This window comes from Harmonia axyridis, chromosome X (genome assembly GCF_914767665.1).
Source record: "Harmonia axyridis chromosome X, icHarAxyr1.1, whole genome shotgun sequence".
NCBI lineage: Eukaryota > Metazoa > Arthropoda > Insecta > Coleoptera > Coccinellidae > Harmonia > Harmonia axyridis.
This window is the reverse complement of record NC_059508.1, coordinates 26,851,860-26,869,520: the sequence shown is the minus strand read 5'-3', so window position 1 is coordinate 26,869,520 and position 17,661 is coordinate 26,851,860. Positions and strand designations below refer to the sequence as shown.

Here is a 17,661-nt window from a genome sequence, read left to right as displayed (position 1 = left end):
CTTCGTTCCTGATATGTTGCAATCTGGAAACTCTACCAGATCTTATCGAAATGTCCATCTCTAATTTGTCTATGGTCTTTTTTTTTCTGGAAGTTGCCAGCATTCACAGCCATAAGTTAAAATAGATTCTACAACTGTTGTGTAGATTGTTGCCTCTGATATTGAAACCTTTTTTTTTCGTTTCAGTAGCCGTTCAGTTGTTTATAGAGTTGAGTAGGGGTGGAGGAGTCTCGATAGAAATGGCCCCCATTAATTGGGGATCTGCTTAGTGGTTATGTTTGCCTTAGAATGTTAGATGATATCATAGTTCTCCAGTCGCATACTCCAGGAAGTTTATTTTAATTGGGGTCGGATCTTGTATATTCTCAAAATTTAAATATGTATGTCGTAAAAAGATTTACCCAGATTTTTTCCTAATTAGGATGTCTATTAGCTGTTCTTTCGATCCTATTCTTGGGGCATCCTTTCTGCTGTGTAGTAATTTTCAACTCTGTATTTCTCAGAGTAACTAACGCTAAAAGATTACATATATCATGCTGTTACAATCATTACGTGTTCTTCAATTAACGGAAACTCTAGAGCCCGTAAGCAATCAGAGGTCTCCCCAAAGGACGTAGTTAATATCACACAATCTACTTCTACGAAAGATGAAAAAAAACTCCTCTCCTGACCTATCTAGCTGCCGGTATCACTAGGCAACAACAGTACCTAGAAGTGAAGGGAATCCAATATGCTGATGTCATCATCAAAATGACATCACACCGAATAAATAAGTCAAAATCATTATTTTGATCCGTATCTGATAGAACGCTCGAGCTTTTCGGATTCTGAAGAGTTTTTATGTCAAAATAGACGACGTAATATCCCCACCAGACAAATGGAAGCAGGAGTGCCTCAAGGTTCAGTTCTAAGCCCAAAATCAACAACATCTGCATATGCAACGCCCCAAAAAGGTCAAGGAATATGCTAGCTCTATACGCAGATGATAGATGTCATTTACAGAATAGTGATCGCAGCACTAGATGATTTATATATTACAGACGAATGTTTCATTAAGGTGAAAGATTCAAATGAAATGACTAAACCTGCATAGTCAACTGTGCGATTGTATTTTTCTTCCTGTTAATTTCTAGCTGTTTGCGGAACCAATTATCAAATATATTGGGACTGTATGCAAATAAAAAAACAAACAAAAAACAAATAATAATTCAAACTCTATGGATGGCAATCAATGGCATTCAATGTATGAAATTAGTATACTAAGCCCTACCTCATTCAGAGTATGGAACGTACTACGCTGATTGGTCGAAACCGCGAGTATATATATATGTATACGAGGACATTTTCGAGGAATTATCAAAGCCCAACAATCATTTTACTCTCCCATATTCGCGTATTATATTATTATATTATAATGTCTGGTCGCGGTAAAGGTGGAAAAGTTAAGGGTAAGGCAAAGTCTCGTTCCAACCGAGCTGGATTACAATTTCCAGTTGGTCGTATTCATCGTTTATTACGCAAAGGAAATTATGCTGAACGAGTTGGAGCTGGAGCACCCGTCTATCTAGCCGCTGTTATGGAATATCTAGCCGCCGAAGTTTTGGAATTGGCCGGTAACGCAGCACGTGACAACAAGAAAACCAGAATTATTCCCAGACATCTTCAGCTGGCAATCAGAAACGACGAAGAGTTGAACAAATTGCTATCGGGAGTAACTATCGCTCAAGGTGGTGTTTTACCGAATATCCAAGCCGTCCTCTTGCCAAAGAAGACAGAAAAGAAATCATAAATACAATCTGTATGTGAAACGGCCCTTTTCAGGGCCACAATATTTCCTCATTGAAAAGATTTTTTTATCATCTGATCACTTTGGGTATAATAAAATTGCGACAATTTCACGGTCCTACTGACATTCGTAAGTAGGGTAAATGCTCTGATTTTCGACCAAATTAACAAAAACATCGATTTCGGGTACGACTTTTTCACACATAAACTAATCAAATTTTAAAGGTGTTGATGTTCATCGATTCTTTGGCTAGTTTTAAATAATTTGTCATATAATTTTAAACGTTCTCTTCGCATTCAACCTTCGAAATGTGAAAACAGAAAATCTGAATAACATTCGGGTCACGACCATGCCGCAGAGTTCTCGACCATTTTTTTGTTTGTTTTCGACCACTAATAATAGTGGCCGCTCGCTTCTCGTCTTCACTTAAAAATTTTATATTTATATCAATCAGATGGATTTCAGATGAGGTAATTGAGTAAGAAACACTGGGAACGTAAAAAAATTATTCTGCAAAAGTTTTCATTTTCTATAAGTATTTCAAAATAGGAACTCATATTAAATAATATTATTTGGTTATTTTGTTCTTAATATCTTTTCAGAAACTAATGAGTATATAAAACACCGACCACAAGTGGTCGAGAATTAAGTATAGTATATCCAAAGTCACTTGGAGGAACCAGAATATTTCAATTATATGTTCAAGGGTTGTCCAAGTTTCCAGAAATTCCTTTGGGGCCAGTGAATTTATTGCCTAACAATACTTTCGAATAAACCCCCGGTATTTAGCGGATCGCGGTTTCCATTTCAAAGAGACATCTGGCCGAGCGTTTTTATGGACTAGTTCAAGTGGCTTTGTATATACTATACAATCAAATTGGTTCTCGACCGAGAATAAATGAAAGGTAGAATAAGTATGTTTCAACGTTAATTCAGTGGTCGCAAACTAATATTCAAAAAAAAAAACGAACATGATCCAACAGAAATATATCGGTTGAAATAAACAATTATTGAAATTACATATTGGTTGTCGACCACTTTGGTCGAGAAATAAAAGGTAAAAATTTTCCAATACCAGTTCGCGACTGCCGAATAATATACATTTTCCCACAACTGCTATGAAAAGTAGCGTATTCTTCATAGCTTACTCAATTTCAAAACTATGTATTGCTCATACTGTGGGAAATATTATTTCTCACAGCACTTTGCCCACACCTCGCTTGGTAGACCAATGTAATTGGGCTTTTGAGTCGTTTCTATGGAAACGCGATAAATTCGCACATACATTTTGATTTGAATCAAGTCCATTACTTGAATTATTGAAATTTGTGCAGTTGTAGGAAAAGTACAGTGTGCAACATGTGGAGAAAGTCCTTTTCTCGCTCGTGTGAACTCGCGAGAAAAGTTGGACTTTCCCCACTTGTTGCACAATATACTATTTCAGCGCGAAAACTTTGACCTATACCCCTACTATGCAAACTATCTTGAAAGGGTAGCAATGGTCGAGAAAACACGTACGGCGGAAATATTTTACACTACAAGATATATTTTATTATTATTTTATCTCAAATCACGGAATGGTCGAGTCGAGAGACACTGACGGTCGGCTAACCAGTGCATTTACCCTATATACAGTGGCTTAGGTAGCTATTAGACCCGGGTCGATCGCAACCCACCGACGAGATAATCGGGTCGAAAGACTTAATATAATACAGTGGGAGATCAGGTAAGAAATTTACGAAATGGGTTGTTCTGAATAATGGTCTATTTTCGAATAAAAATGAACAAATTTGTAAAACAGTCCCCCACTATGAACAGTAGAAAAGGACTTATTCTAGTTAACTAGACCTTCAAACTTCGATTTATCGAATCGAATAAATTATCGTATAATTCGATAATTATCGTACCGGTGGCTACGATGGATTTCGGAGTTACTTTCGAGCTACAATTTATTTATTTTGTATTATTCAATAGTTATGTCAACTAATGGGGCTATGTTAATTGGTGCTTTTATCTTTTGAAAATGAAATAAAACAAAAGTAAAAGATAATGAAATCAAACTCAATAAAAAATAACTATACTACGAGGTTGCAACAGGTAAGTCGAGTCCGATTGTTCATTAAATTAGTGGAGAAATGGTGGACTGTATAAGCGACAGCGAAACATATGAAAATGATACTAAAGTCTAAAATTGTGGTTAACATTATAACTTACCTGATGGGCGTCAGGTTAGAAAACATAGCCTCTCCACAGGGCCCTTGGTGCGGGATATACAGGGTGTTTCCTAAACATACGGCAAAAATTCAGGGGGTTGTTCCTTGGACTATTTTAAGCATGTTTTGTCCTTGGATGATTTTTGAAAAACCTCTTTGTTTCGAAGATACAGGGCGAACAACATTTTTCATATTTTTAAAATTAATAATAGTTCAATAATTAATAATAATTTGGATTGGAAGAGGTGGACCTCATTTATGGCCTGCTCGTTCCCCGGACTTAAACCCCTTAGATTATTTCCTATGGGGCCATCTAAAATCATTAGTTTATACCACTCCAGTAGAAAATGTGGAAGACTTGCGAAATCGGATCATTGCTGGGTGTAACTTAATAAGAAATGATCCTGGTGTTTTTGAAAGGGTTCGGCAGTCAATGAGGAGAAGATTGGATGCTTGTATGCTGGCTAGAGGTGGTCATTTTCAACAGTTTTTGTAGGTTGAGTTGAATTTTCATGTAATTTTTCATAATAAAATGTTATTATCTGAAATTTTGTTTCCCCTATATCTTCGAAACAAATAGGTTTTTCAAAAATCATCAAAGGACAAAATATTCTTAGAATAGTCCAAGGAACAACCCCCTGAATTTTTGCCGCATGTTTAGGAAACACCCTGTATTTCAGCTCCAACTTTCGGTTTTCAAGGGCGGTGTAGAAAAGCTCTAACATAATGCGTTCGAGCGAATATAAAATCGACGAATAATGCGGGAGTTTCCGAATGAAGCCACCAATTGTTCACTTGTACACTCGCGAACTTACCATCTTTCGCTATACCTCGAACTCACACTAACAGGTAGGAAAGCTACACCTATCAATAACGCTCCCATGGTTTGAAAAATGCTAGGGTTCGTGTTGTAGTAAGGAAAATGTATCGACGAAAAGCTACAAAAATTCTACTTGCTGAAGAATCCGACAATCCGACAAGTTCGACAATCTAGGAATAAAAGTCGTAACTTAACAACATGAACACCTAATTGAAAATGCGTAAAGTGAATGATATCTTACCTACAAAAGGAAATTTTTTTACGGTTAATTGGGATCCGGGAATTGAAAGCACGCGGGATGATTTTATATCATCCCGATATGAAAAATTCAACGAGGTAGAGAATGATGAAAATGTTTCACGATTAATGAATTATGTAGAACCACACTCGAATCGTTTCGCCAACGATGTGATCTTCAGAAACGTTAGGCTACTAACTATATATAGCAAAACATGTCCCTGGGGAGGGGGGCTCAAACTACCTCCACTACCTACCACATTATAGGTTAATCGTAACACCTACCAATCACAGTATATCGTTATAATCTACTTATAACTAAACTACAATTTGTCACTAAGAACCGTAAACTTCAGCGGATTGTTAATTTTCCCTTTGAACATACGTTCCATTGTGGCCAAAAACACTCTTCATTAGAATACTTGAACAGTTTTAACGATCTATCACACCAATAATCAAGTTTTGATAATACTGACGACAGTTGAGTCATTAATTAAATTATCGCCGATTTCAACGGATAATGTTCGACTGTGAATTTGAATCCACGCCACCAGAACTTCGAGTAGCTATCCGAAAAGCGTACGAAGCTATAAACTGGTGTGCGAGTGAAGATGAAATAAGTCCAGTGCATTATGCTAAATAGCGAGCATAGATACTTGAAAAGGCAGAATGTTGGATACAAAGCGAATAAGTCAAGTGTTCCTTCCGGAGCAATAAAAATTTCTGAACGATGCTCCTGTAGAATGTCTCCCTAGTGACGTAACTTCTGAATTCCTTCAGTGCATATTAAAACAGGTTGCTTTGATTATTGCCATCTCCTGAGTTGGCGCAGGTGCGATGAACTTCTGAAATTGAGAATGAATGTGATATGGAAACGTTAGAAAATCGGATCATAATAACTTATTCTCGCGCAAATCTTTCAATTACATAAGCAGAGTGGATCAAAATAGCGAAACAATACTGTGACACGCGCAACAAAAACTGCGACTGTAAAAAGGGTTATTCTTACAAATGAGGGGTTTGGCAAAGTTACACGACAGCCTTTAGAGCAGGGGGGTGAAACCGCTAGTGCTAACACTGGCAACGGATGTGACGTCACAGTCACTCAGCATTACACGGTATACGTATCACGATGTAAAAATTTTATTCTCATAACAAGCCAATCAGCGTTCGAGGTTTCCAATAAATAGGTATTTGATTGAACAGCCAACAATTAATTGTGTTTGTAATGCATGTATGGTAGCAATGAACAGATCAAGTAGTTTTTATTGTCGCTTATTACAAGTTCTGTTTTAGGTTTCAGGTAATCCATGAGAAACTAAATTTAGAACATAATTAGACTGGGTTTTTCCTCATATCCTATTTCAATGTACTAATATATCTGAAAGCCCTCTTACTTGCGATTATAATATTCCTTCAAAATCAACTGGATTTAAGTTAAATTCTGTTCCTCGGCCTTTACTGAAATATCAAATTAATTATCATCATCCCTATGATTCCAGAACTTCCCCAAATGTTTCTTGTATGGAAAATATTAATGATTTTAACATGCCATGTGAAAGTAAAACTTTCGATGATTTTTGAAGTTTGATGAATAATTAATATTTAGTTTTTTATGTTTCAGAAGGAAGAAAATCGTTATTTTGCATAGAAATATTTCTGATTTACATCTGAAAAAACACGTTTGTATAATGATTTCAAAACTTAATTGCAATGAAAAATGAATGATGACTATTTTGAGCAGTTCAATAGTTAATTTATGTTGTATATCTGGGACAAAATTTGATTTTCTCCTCACAAACAGAGTGGGCAAATTTCGATGTTTTTGCACTACAACTTCTAAACCTGAGGTGATAGACAAAATCTGATATCCCATATTCTTGGTCTCTTGTTTTGAGAAACTAACAAGGTTAGAATTCATTTTTGGCCACCTTTTGTTTTCGAGTTATAAGCGAAAATTGGAAAAATGGCGATATCGAAAAACTTTTACATCTCCGCTTATACTGATGCTAGAGCTCCGAAATTTAAACATTATACAGACACTTTTTTACGTAGAATCCAGTGGCGTGCTCGTGTTTTCGAAAAGGTTTTTAATTACGAAGCTATGACCCAAAGTTATGTTTTTTCAAAGGGAACACTAAATTTCTATGCCATGTTTTGAAAGCTTAATTTTTCCTGATTTCAAAAATTTATAACATTGAATGATTTGTATTAAAATAAACAACAGAAAATGGTCAAAAACCTTTTTTTACCTAAGAGTCTCAATATTTCTATGGTTTCAACTGTTGATGAGCTCATAAAAATTGAGCTTTCTATAACAAGAGCAGTGTCCTTCCGGCAATCTGATTATTTCTATGCTTCTTACTCATTTCTACAAAATTCGAATCAATTCGGCAATTGTTCATAAAACAAATCATAAGGATAAGGACAGTCCCTCTCAGAGAAATACCAACCGTAGACACGTGTTTCGGGCTTTCGGCCCTCATCAGTACGGTGAACAAGTGTTAGGATGTGCAACACTTGAAAGAAACAACAAACAAACAGTTGTTCTGTTGTTGTGTTGTTGACTCTGTTTGTTTGTTGTTTCTTTCAAGTGTTGCACATCCTGTGAATTTGAATCCACGCCACCAGAACTTCGAGTAGCTATCCGAAAAGCGTACGAAGCTTTTATAAACTGGTGTGCGAGTGAAGATGAAATAAGTCCAGTGCATTATGCTAAATAGCGAGCATAGATACTTGAAAAGGCAGAATGTTGGATACAAAGCGAATAAGTCAAGTGTTCCTTCCGGAGCAATAAAAATTTCTGAACGATGCTCCTGTAGAATGTCTCCCTAGTGACGTAACTTCTGAATTCCTTCAGTGCATATTAAAACAGGTTGCTTTGATTATTGCCATCTCCTGAGTTGGCGCAGGTGCGATGAACTTCTGAAATTGAGAATGAATGTGATATGGAAACGTTAGAAAATCGGATCATAATAACTTATTCTCGCGCAAATCTTTCAATTACATAAGCAGAGTGGATCAAAATAGCGAAACAATACTGTGACACGCGCAACAAAAACTGCGACTGTAAAAAGGGTTATTCTTACAAATGAGGGATTTGGCAAAGTTACACGACAGCCTTTAGAGCAGGGGGGTGAAACCGCTAGTGCTAACACTGGCAACGGATGTGACGTCACAGTCACTCAGCATTACACGGTATACGTATCACGATGTAAAAATTTTATTCTCATAACAAGCCAATCAGCGTTCGAGGTTTCCAATAAATAGGTATTTGATTGAACAGCCAACAATTAATTGTTTGTAATGCATGTATGGTAGCAATGAACAGATCAAGTAGTTTTTATTGTCGCTTATTACAAGTTCTGTTTTAGGTTTCAGGTAATCCATGAGAAACTAAATTTAGAACATAATTAGACTGGGTTTTTCCTCATATCCTATTTCAATGTACTAATATATCTGAAAGCCCTCTTACTTGCGATTATAATATTCCTTCAAAATCAACTGGATTTAAGTTAAATTCTGTTCCTCGGCCTTTACTGAAATATCAAATTAATTATCATCATCCCTATGATTCCAGAACTTCCCCAAATGATTCTTGTATGGAAAATATTAATGATTTTAACATGCCATGTGAAAGTAAAACTTTCGATGATTTTTGAAGTTTGATGAATAATTAATATTTAGTTTTTTATGTTTCAGAAGGAAGAAAATCGTTATTTTGCATAGAAATATTTCTGATTTACATCTGAAAAAACACGTTTGTATAATGATTTCAAAACTTAATTGCAATGAAAAATGAATGATGACTATTTTGAGCAGTTCAATAGTTAATTTATGTTGTATATCTGGGACAAAATTTGATTTTCTCCTCACAAACAGAGTGGGCAAATTTCGATGTTTTTGCACTACAACTTCTAAACCTGAGGTGATAGACAAAATCTGATATCCCATATTCTCGGTCTCTTGTTTTGAGAAACTAACAAGGTTAGAATTCATTTTTGGCCACCTTTTGTTTTCGAGTTATAAGCGAAAATTGGAAAAATGGCGATATCGAAAGCTTTTACATCTCCGCTTATACTGATGCTAGAGCTCCGAAATTTAAACATTATACAGACACTTTTTTACGTAGAATCCAGTGGCGTGCTCGTGTTTTCGAAAAGGTTTTTAATTACGAAGCTATGACCCAAAGTTATGTTTTTTCAAAGGGAACACTAAATTTCTATGCCATGTTTTGAAAGCTTAATTTTTCCTGATTTCAAAAATTTATAACATTGAATGATTTGTATTAAAATAAACAACAGAAAATGGTCAAAAACCTTTTTTTACCTAAGAGTCTCAATATTTCTATGGTTTCAACTGTTGATGAGCTCATAAAAATTGAGCTTTCTATAACAAGAGCAGTGTCCTTCCGGCAATCTGATTATTTCTATGCTTCTTACTCATTTCTACAAAATTCGAATCAATTCGGCAATTGTTCATAAAACAAATCATAAGGATAAGGACAGTCCCTCTCAGAGAAATACCAACCGTAGACACGTGTTTCGGGCTTTCGGCCCTCATCAGTACGGTGAACAAGTGTTAGGATGTGCAACACTTGAAAGAAACAACAAACAAACAGTTGTTCTGTTGTTGACTCTGTTTGTTTGTTGTTTCTTTCAAGTGTTGCACATCCTAACACTTGTTCACCGTACTGATGAGGGCCGAAAGCCCGAAACACGTGTCTACGGTTGGTATTTCTCTGAGAGGGACTGTCCTTATCCTTATGATTTGTTTTATGAACAATTGCCCTCGTTATCCTTCCGACATATATATATATATATATATATATATATATATATATATATATATATATTTACCAACCATGCAGCGTCCTGGAAAACGATGTCTACAAACTGTACTGGGACACAACTATGGTCACGGACAGGGCAATATCGCATAACCGGCCGGACATAGTTCTGTTTAATAAGACCGAAAAATTGGTGCAGATAATAGACATAACGGTACCCGCCGATGATAATATCGCCCGAGCGTACACTGAGAAACTCACCAAATATCATGACCTCGCGTTTGAGCTGAAAGAAATGTACGGTCTGAGGAAAACATCAATTCTCCCACTCATAATATCGGTAAATGGCCTGGTGGAGACACACATGATTGAAAACACGAAACGTCTACAATTAGATACTTACCTGATTAGCCAAGCACAGAAAGAGGTCATCCTAGGTACCACGCGGACAGTCAGAAGATTTCTTACTAGCTCCTGAGTACAACCTTGGTCGCTGTGGTGACCCGGTTGTCTTGGATCCATCCCGCTTGTCGGTGAATAAAAAAAAAAAAAAAAAAAAAAAAAAATATATATATATATATTTTGATCATGTTATTTATCTGCTTTTTAATAGTCAATAGTATTTTCTTTATTTGGAAGTGTCAGGTTTTTAATGAAGTTGTTTAGTTCATATAAAAAAATATATAATTATACGTTTCGGAGACATTCTCCTTCTTCAGTAAAAATGACTCATCTGATAGTTTACAATATGAAATATTAATTAAAATTGAGCCTTCAATTTCTCGTCATTTTACCTGAAATGACGAGAATAGTATGTTATGGAAAGAAAATAAATTTGTATTGTCTTCTAGATGTTCATCAACACGTTTATGGGCTGGAGGTGCATCATATCAAATATTCAATATGAAAGTTAATTTTTATGAATTTCAGATATCAAATGGATTGATAACTGTTAGAATATTAAGCTAGAGCACACATGTACCTAAGTTGATACTTTGAGGTCCTAAAATAGATTTGTAGAGAAAATAATTATACATCTTCAGAAGTAAATGAAGATAACAATAAAGGTCATCATCAAAAGTTTGTTATATGTACAATTTGGCGATATGAAGAAGAGAAAACGGATTCAAAATTGAAAAAATTTATGGCGCTTGAAATATGACGATTGAATTAATTTGAATGAAGAATAATCAGAAACGTTATCGGAGCATATTTGTTTGCACACTGCAGAGACAGTCACTGTACTTCTATGGGTTGATGTAATAACTGTGACGATACTGTACAAAAATATGATCAGTGGAGCAATTGATAATTAAATATGTCATATAGATATTGCTTCATGTTATGGAATTTCATTATTAATGAATCGTCTGATATCCACTAACAATGTACTTTTCAATGAGTGCTTCGAATGATGAGTCATCTTGGGGGATCGTTATATCCTTATAACGATTCCTTCAGATTCGAACAGAATTCTAGTTTGCTAGTTTTATAAATCTAGAATCGACCACAAATCTGATGAAATTAATATTTAATCGATAAATAGGTACATACAGATTACATGACTTACCTATTCACCTTCAATAGCGTCATCGAATGATTCATACAGTTTTATTAAAATAGCCTATGTATTATTTTCCGAACACTGCGTAGAATGAAGAATTATTATATTCACATAACGACGCACCTAAAACTCACTTATCAGCTCAACGCACATAATTGAAATGAACCGTTTTCTGCTGCAAAATATTTGGTGAATGGTTACATCTGGTCTAATACTCTAGTGGGTTTTACGATTGTTGTTATTCACTTCTTTGAAAATGCCGCTCGCCTTTTCTGGGAAGAAATGTTTTCAAAAATAACCTTTTTTTATGACCTTTTCCTCTGGATATTAGGGGTAAATATACCTCCTGTAGGTATATCTTTCCTAACGAACTTCCGTGCTTTTCGTGTTTGATAAAAAAAAAATTTCGAATGTATTAGGTATTCCTAATTCATGGTTATGTAACAGCTGATTGGATGAATTATATATTTCAGAAAAATTATTCCTTCAAATCCCTACCTACCGACCTAATATTTATTTCACAAAAATTTGCTCAAAATTATCATCATAATTATAAGCTTGCGAAATGAAAAAAAAGGAATTTTTATGTTGCAGATTTGTCTGTTTTTCTCGAACGATAACAAGAAATAGTTCATAACGCGAAATAATACATATAATATGTAAATGAACTGATATGATAGACCGAAAAAAAATCGAAAACATTTTTTGACGACAACGTTTACTCATACCTGTAATGTGAGAAAGAAAGGTTCGATAACGAAGTTCGAAGCAAACATCACTCAAAATAATAGCAATTTTTTGATTACCGATTCGATCATCAACCCTTATACAGGGTGTTCCTAAATTGGAGGTACCGCAATCGCTTTGTTTTCAAGATACAGGGTGTTCCTTGTAGTTCTACATATAGAATATATCTCGTATATGGTGTAGTATTTGCGCGATATCGTAAAACTCAATTCAATGCTTACATTTATAGGTTTCCTTCAAATAGTGAATTTAGCAAAATGTGGTGTCACGCGTTAAGATTGTTTTCATTTTGAAATATGATAAGTCATTTATATTCCTCTGAAGGGACGCCGACGAAAGCGGGTAGATAAAGGAAAATAATAAATTTCGGACATAGACGTGCTCGCAGTGCAATAAAAGTAATCATCTTGAAAGCGATAATAAACTGAAATTCTATATTTTGTAAATCTTGGGGGGGGGGAAGTAATTACCCCGAGTATCCTCTCATTTCTACGCCCTTGGCCCTCTGGTTATTACTCGAACAAAAGGATTTGTAGGTCCTGTCTTTCAGAAGGCAAATTCGTTATTAATGAGCAGATATTTTGAATAGATAAAGTTGGTAGCTTCTCAGAATCGAAGATACCCATATAAAAGTGAAATCAACCTTTCCTATGTATATAATAAAACATGTCTGAAATCCTTTGAATGCAATAATAAACGCTACCTATACAATAGCTAAATAACCATCTTTTTCTTTGAAAGTTGACATTAACAATATTACAAATAGTTCCCATAGAATTTCCGAGAAAAGGTCCTTTTTCACATAATCGAAAATCAGGGGTAGGAATATTAATAATGACTCAGATGTTCATTTTAGGTATAAGGACTGGAATTTTATTCCCTACGCCTCTACTTTAATTTCTCCGATTTCCTACTAATGTCTAATTGTGAGACTTTTCTCCCTAATATTAATACTGTTTGACAATCGGTTTTTAATTTATACCAACTTTGATACGAATCGTTTCAGAGAACGGTGTACGGAAGTATCATTATTATTTCTCTATTGAGTAGGGGAGAACGGGGGAATTTCGCGCACCTAACGGAAAAGGTTTCAAAAAAGTTTCCTATGTAAATGCAAACTTTCACAATTTAACTTCGAAATTTTGCATTTATTCGACGAATCGCTTTGAGAATATATTAAAAATCTGAAATAATAATGTCATTGCGCGAAATTCCCCATGTGCTGGGATAATACCGCGCATGGGATGGGGTAATTCTGCGCAAGTATATATTGAATGAAGCGGGTACTGTTCCAGCATTATTATGCTCCCAAATTCAATAATTTAAAAGTCATTCGAGATTTTATCAATCAATGTTATCTATTTATTTATACGTAGGGTTAATTCCATCTAATGTGTTTTTAGGGTGCGTTTCAAATAAATATTCTATAGCATAGAAATTAAACTATGTAATTTTTTCACAAGTGACAGGTGTATTCATTATTAAAAGTAGTGCAATATAATTTCACGAACTGAATCTCCGCTATTCAATTAATTAAATTTTGGATCTTGTCGAACATTCAATTAAAAATATCCACATTCAACTCCGATGAGGGAGAAGATATTTTGGAAGTATGTCGCAAACTTTCTAAGTTTTGGAACAGTTGAAGCATCTAGAAATTCTGAAAAGGATATATTTGAAGTTCTAGATAACCAGATAAATGTGCGTATCAAAAAAAAATTGTTGACGACGTTTACTCATATCTGTAATGTGAGAAAAAGTTCGATAATGAAGTTTGAAGCAAAAATTAAAATAGAATTTTTCTAATTCGATTGTTCATACCATTCGATTGTTCCTAAATTGGAGGTGCGAAGAAAAATGATAAATTCCCTGAATAATTTTAAGGAGCAAATGTCCTATACATGGGCCCGCAAATGCTATGTTTTCTGGATAGAGGGTACCTACGTTTCTTGTAGTCCTACTTTTTTGTGATGCATATAACATTTTATCGAATCTCTTATTGATCCTCTCTACAGATTGAATAAATAAATACCAAAAATTATAATTAATTATTTATCACTGGATCCTATAATAATTTGAATTTTCCTTGGGATTTCTGAAAATTTGTTTGACAAGAAACCGTAAAGTGTAGTACTGGACCAGAGATTCTTTTCACATTTTTCTAAACAACCAGTGGTTCATCAAAAAGGTCTGGTGAAAAGAAGCGGGCACTCTTCCAGAAAAAATATCACAAAAACTTTAAATTGGAATATCTATGCCAAATTCAGTTAAATATCTTGTGGGGAGAAGGTGCACCCTCGTTAAGCTAGCAGAAAGACTTTCGAATTTTTGATTTTTATTTTGATTTTGTAGGCTTATTTATTATTACCTTATTCAAAAATTTTTTTTTCTTGAATTGTCGGAGAAATCGCGGGTTCTGCGAGCTTTACGGTTGAGCTAGCGGAACCCAATCGTAACTATACTCCTCAGAATAATTTAAATAACATAATAATTTTAGGCTCTATTCAAACTAATTTATCACCCTATTCCGGCGTTTTGATAAGTAAATACACCTTTGACGACTTGGTATAATCGTTTTGGTGTTTCGCCTCCTGTCAGATTGTGATTATTTCCATAGTAACGTACTTGGAAAAAAAAAAAAGTCAAGCTCACTGAAATGTCATTGAATTTTTTAAAAGGCAGCGCTTTGGTTATAGGTCCATTAATAAATAAGAAATTGAAATTATTTTTCGTGATATAATCATAACGAATACCAGAGTGTAGACTATATATTTCGATTATGCGGACCTTTTCATCTCGTCGTATATCGGGAAACACCACGCGAGTTGCACTCTCGTGTCTCAGTGTTTAATCGAATATTATATATGCTCTTATGACATAATAACTGATCATTCAATGAATATTAAGTGAATATTCAATGATTATTTTGTTAATACTTATTCGAATATTCCAGTATTCCACTCAAAAAACCTAGCCACCTATGACTGGAACTTTGTTGATATCTTTAAATAAATAAATATATTTCCGGTGGTTTAAAAAATAATGAGCATTTCACAATTGAAAAAAGATGGAATTGTCATAAATAATATTTTGCTATTAAAGTCATCTAGACTTTCTTCCTCCAATCCATGTTTGAATGCCTTTAAAACTGGCACAGAATCTCCATCAATATCACGATATTCCAACATAGCCACCATGCCATCAATTTCCATAGCAGAAAAATATGCATAATTATTCAACAGATTTATTGAATGAACAGGTAATACTGAACACAGTTTACTGTTATCTGATGGATAAATGTAAAAATGTTCGTTATTCTTGGAAAGTCGAGAGTACCCTGGTTTTACCGAAAAAATGGTTACTTATATTTTTATAATCAAATTGTCGTTTGGAAAATCCAGCAATTAGTTCTATTCCATGACAACGTACAAAATACAATAGATCTTTAAGTAGACGCAGTAAAACCTGCGCTGGGACACTACAATCTACATAGACCCATTACAGGTATACAGGTATATGAACCCATTATAGCTATACAGGTATATTTTTTTTATTTTCCATTATCTTTCTTACTTTCGTAGAATTTATTTCATTGAAAAAACCAAAGAACCCATATCATACTGATCTTTCCGAATGTATTTTCTATCCGTAGAATCTTATGTTATTATTATTAGAACTCTTTATTGCTAAACTTATATGTTAGAATTCATATTCGATTTGCATTTTTCACGTACTGGCGGTATGAGATTAGGGGAGAGTGGGGCTGGAAGTTCCCGGGGTAAGGTGTTCCGATGGTAATAACTTTTTAACAAAAAGAGATATCAAGAAAATGTAAATTAGGCTTTTTTGTGAACCACTGGTAGTTTAAAAAAAATAAGAAAGAAACTCTTGTTCAGTACTACACTTTGGTTTGTTATAGTTTTGTCGTATTTGCATTCGATTTCGAGAAAAAAATTCAAACAGCTCTCTATAGCAATTCTCAGGAAAATCCAAATGATTATAAAGATCCAGTTAGGTAGCTGTGATGAATAAATTAATTATAAGTTTTGATACTTATTTACCAACTGTGTAGCGAAGATTAATAAAGATTCGATAAACTGGTTAAGCATCACAAAAAGTAGGACTACAAGAAACACCCTGTATCTCGAAACCAAAGCGTTTGCGGGCTCATGTTTAAGTGCCTTGATACAAAGGGCGGTAAGGCATGCAAAGCTTCGAAAACTAAATGAGATTAAAAACATATGTTCCGCTGAAAACACTTAGCCTTTGTCAGTAACTAGTTTCGAACGCAGAATCGTAGGAAATTTCCATATGTTAAATGTGTAAACAACTTCCACGTAATTCGAAGTGTTGTTTTTCGTCTTTGTGAAATACATTACATCCCTGATTCAGTTAGGGTAATAGGCAATACCAGTGCCGTATCTAGGGCGTGGCAAAGGTGCACTTGTCACGGGCGCAAGGTCTGCAGGGGCGCCCAAAAATATCAAGAGAAAAAATAATTGGAGCACCACACATAATAATTCGAAAGATCACAACTCGGTTTTCAAGTATACGCCTCGCAACGAGCAATGACGAGGAATCTGGAAACCAAGGACGGAGATCTTTCTTTTTTCTTGGGGGGGGGGGGGATTCTCGAACAAAATTTTTTTTTACAACAACGTTTACTCATATCTGTAATGTGGGAAAAAAGTTTGATAACGAAGTTGAATCTTAATTACTCAATATTTTTTTTTATTACCAATTCGATTGTTCTCACCTTATACTGGGTTTTCCTAAAAAGGAGTTACGAAGGAAAATATTCCTTGGATAATTTTAAGAAAAAAAAGTCCTATAAACATGAGACCGCAAACGCTTTGTTTTCGAGATACAGGGTGTTTCTTGTATAGTCATACTTTTTAGTGATGCTTATATTTATTAGTTTATCGAATCTTTATTAATCTTCGCTACAGAATTTGTTGATAAGTACCAGAAGTTATAATCAATTTATTCATCACAGCTTACTAACTGGATTTTTATAATAATTTGGATTTTCCTGAGGATTACCAGAGAGCTGTTTGAATTTTTTTTTCGAAATCGATAGCAGATACGACAAAACTATAACAAACCAAAAAGTGTTGTACTAGACAAGAGTTTCTTTCCACATTTTTCTATAGAACCAGTGCTTCACCAAAAAATAGTTCTGGTGGAAAGAAGCAGGTACCCTTCCACAAAAAATATCACACTGCAGATTTGCAAGCATATCACAAGCTGAAAACTTTAAATCGGAAGATCTATGCCAATTCAAATTGAATATCTTGTGAAGGATAGGTGATATGAGAAAAAAACTTGAACTTTAACACCGGCATCTCAAAAACAAAGCGTTTGCGTAATCGTGTTAGGACTTTTTTTCCTAATAGGATCCGAGAAATCTGTCATTTTCATTTGTACCTCCAATTTAGGAACACCGTTCAGATATAATCAATTCAAAACTGATATATTCACAAAAAAAATTGCAATTTGAATGAT

The 17,661-nt window shown here is 34.7% G+C and overlaps 1 protein-coding gene across 1 annotated transcript; it reads left to right on the top strand.

Annotated features, from left to right (window-relative positions):
* The first annotated feature begins 810 nt into the window (after positions 1-810).
* LOC123686219 (histone H2A-like) lies at positions 811-1,879 on the top strand. Its single transcript, XM_045626235.1, has one exon. It carries the CDS (start codon positions 1,283-1,285, stop codon positions 1,787-1,789), a length of 507 nt encoding a protein of 168 aa, XP_045482191.1. The 5' UTR covers positions 811-1,282; the 3' UTR covers positions 1,790-1,879.
* The last annotated feature ends 15,782 nt before the right edge of the window (positions 1,880-17,661 follow it).

Coding starts and splice junctions, on each gene's coding strand:
- LOC123686219 (XM_045626235.1), top strand. CDS start 1,283: ATGGAACGTACTACGCTGATTGGTCGAAACCGCGAGTATATATATATG.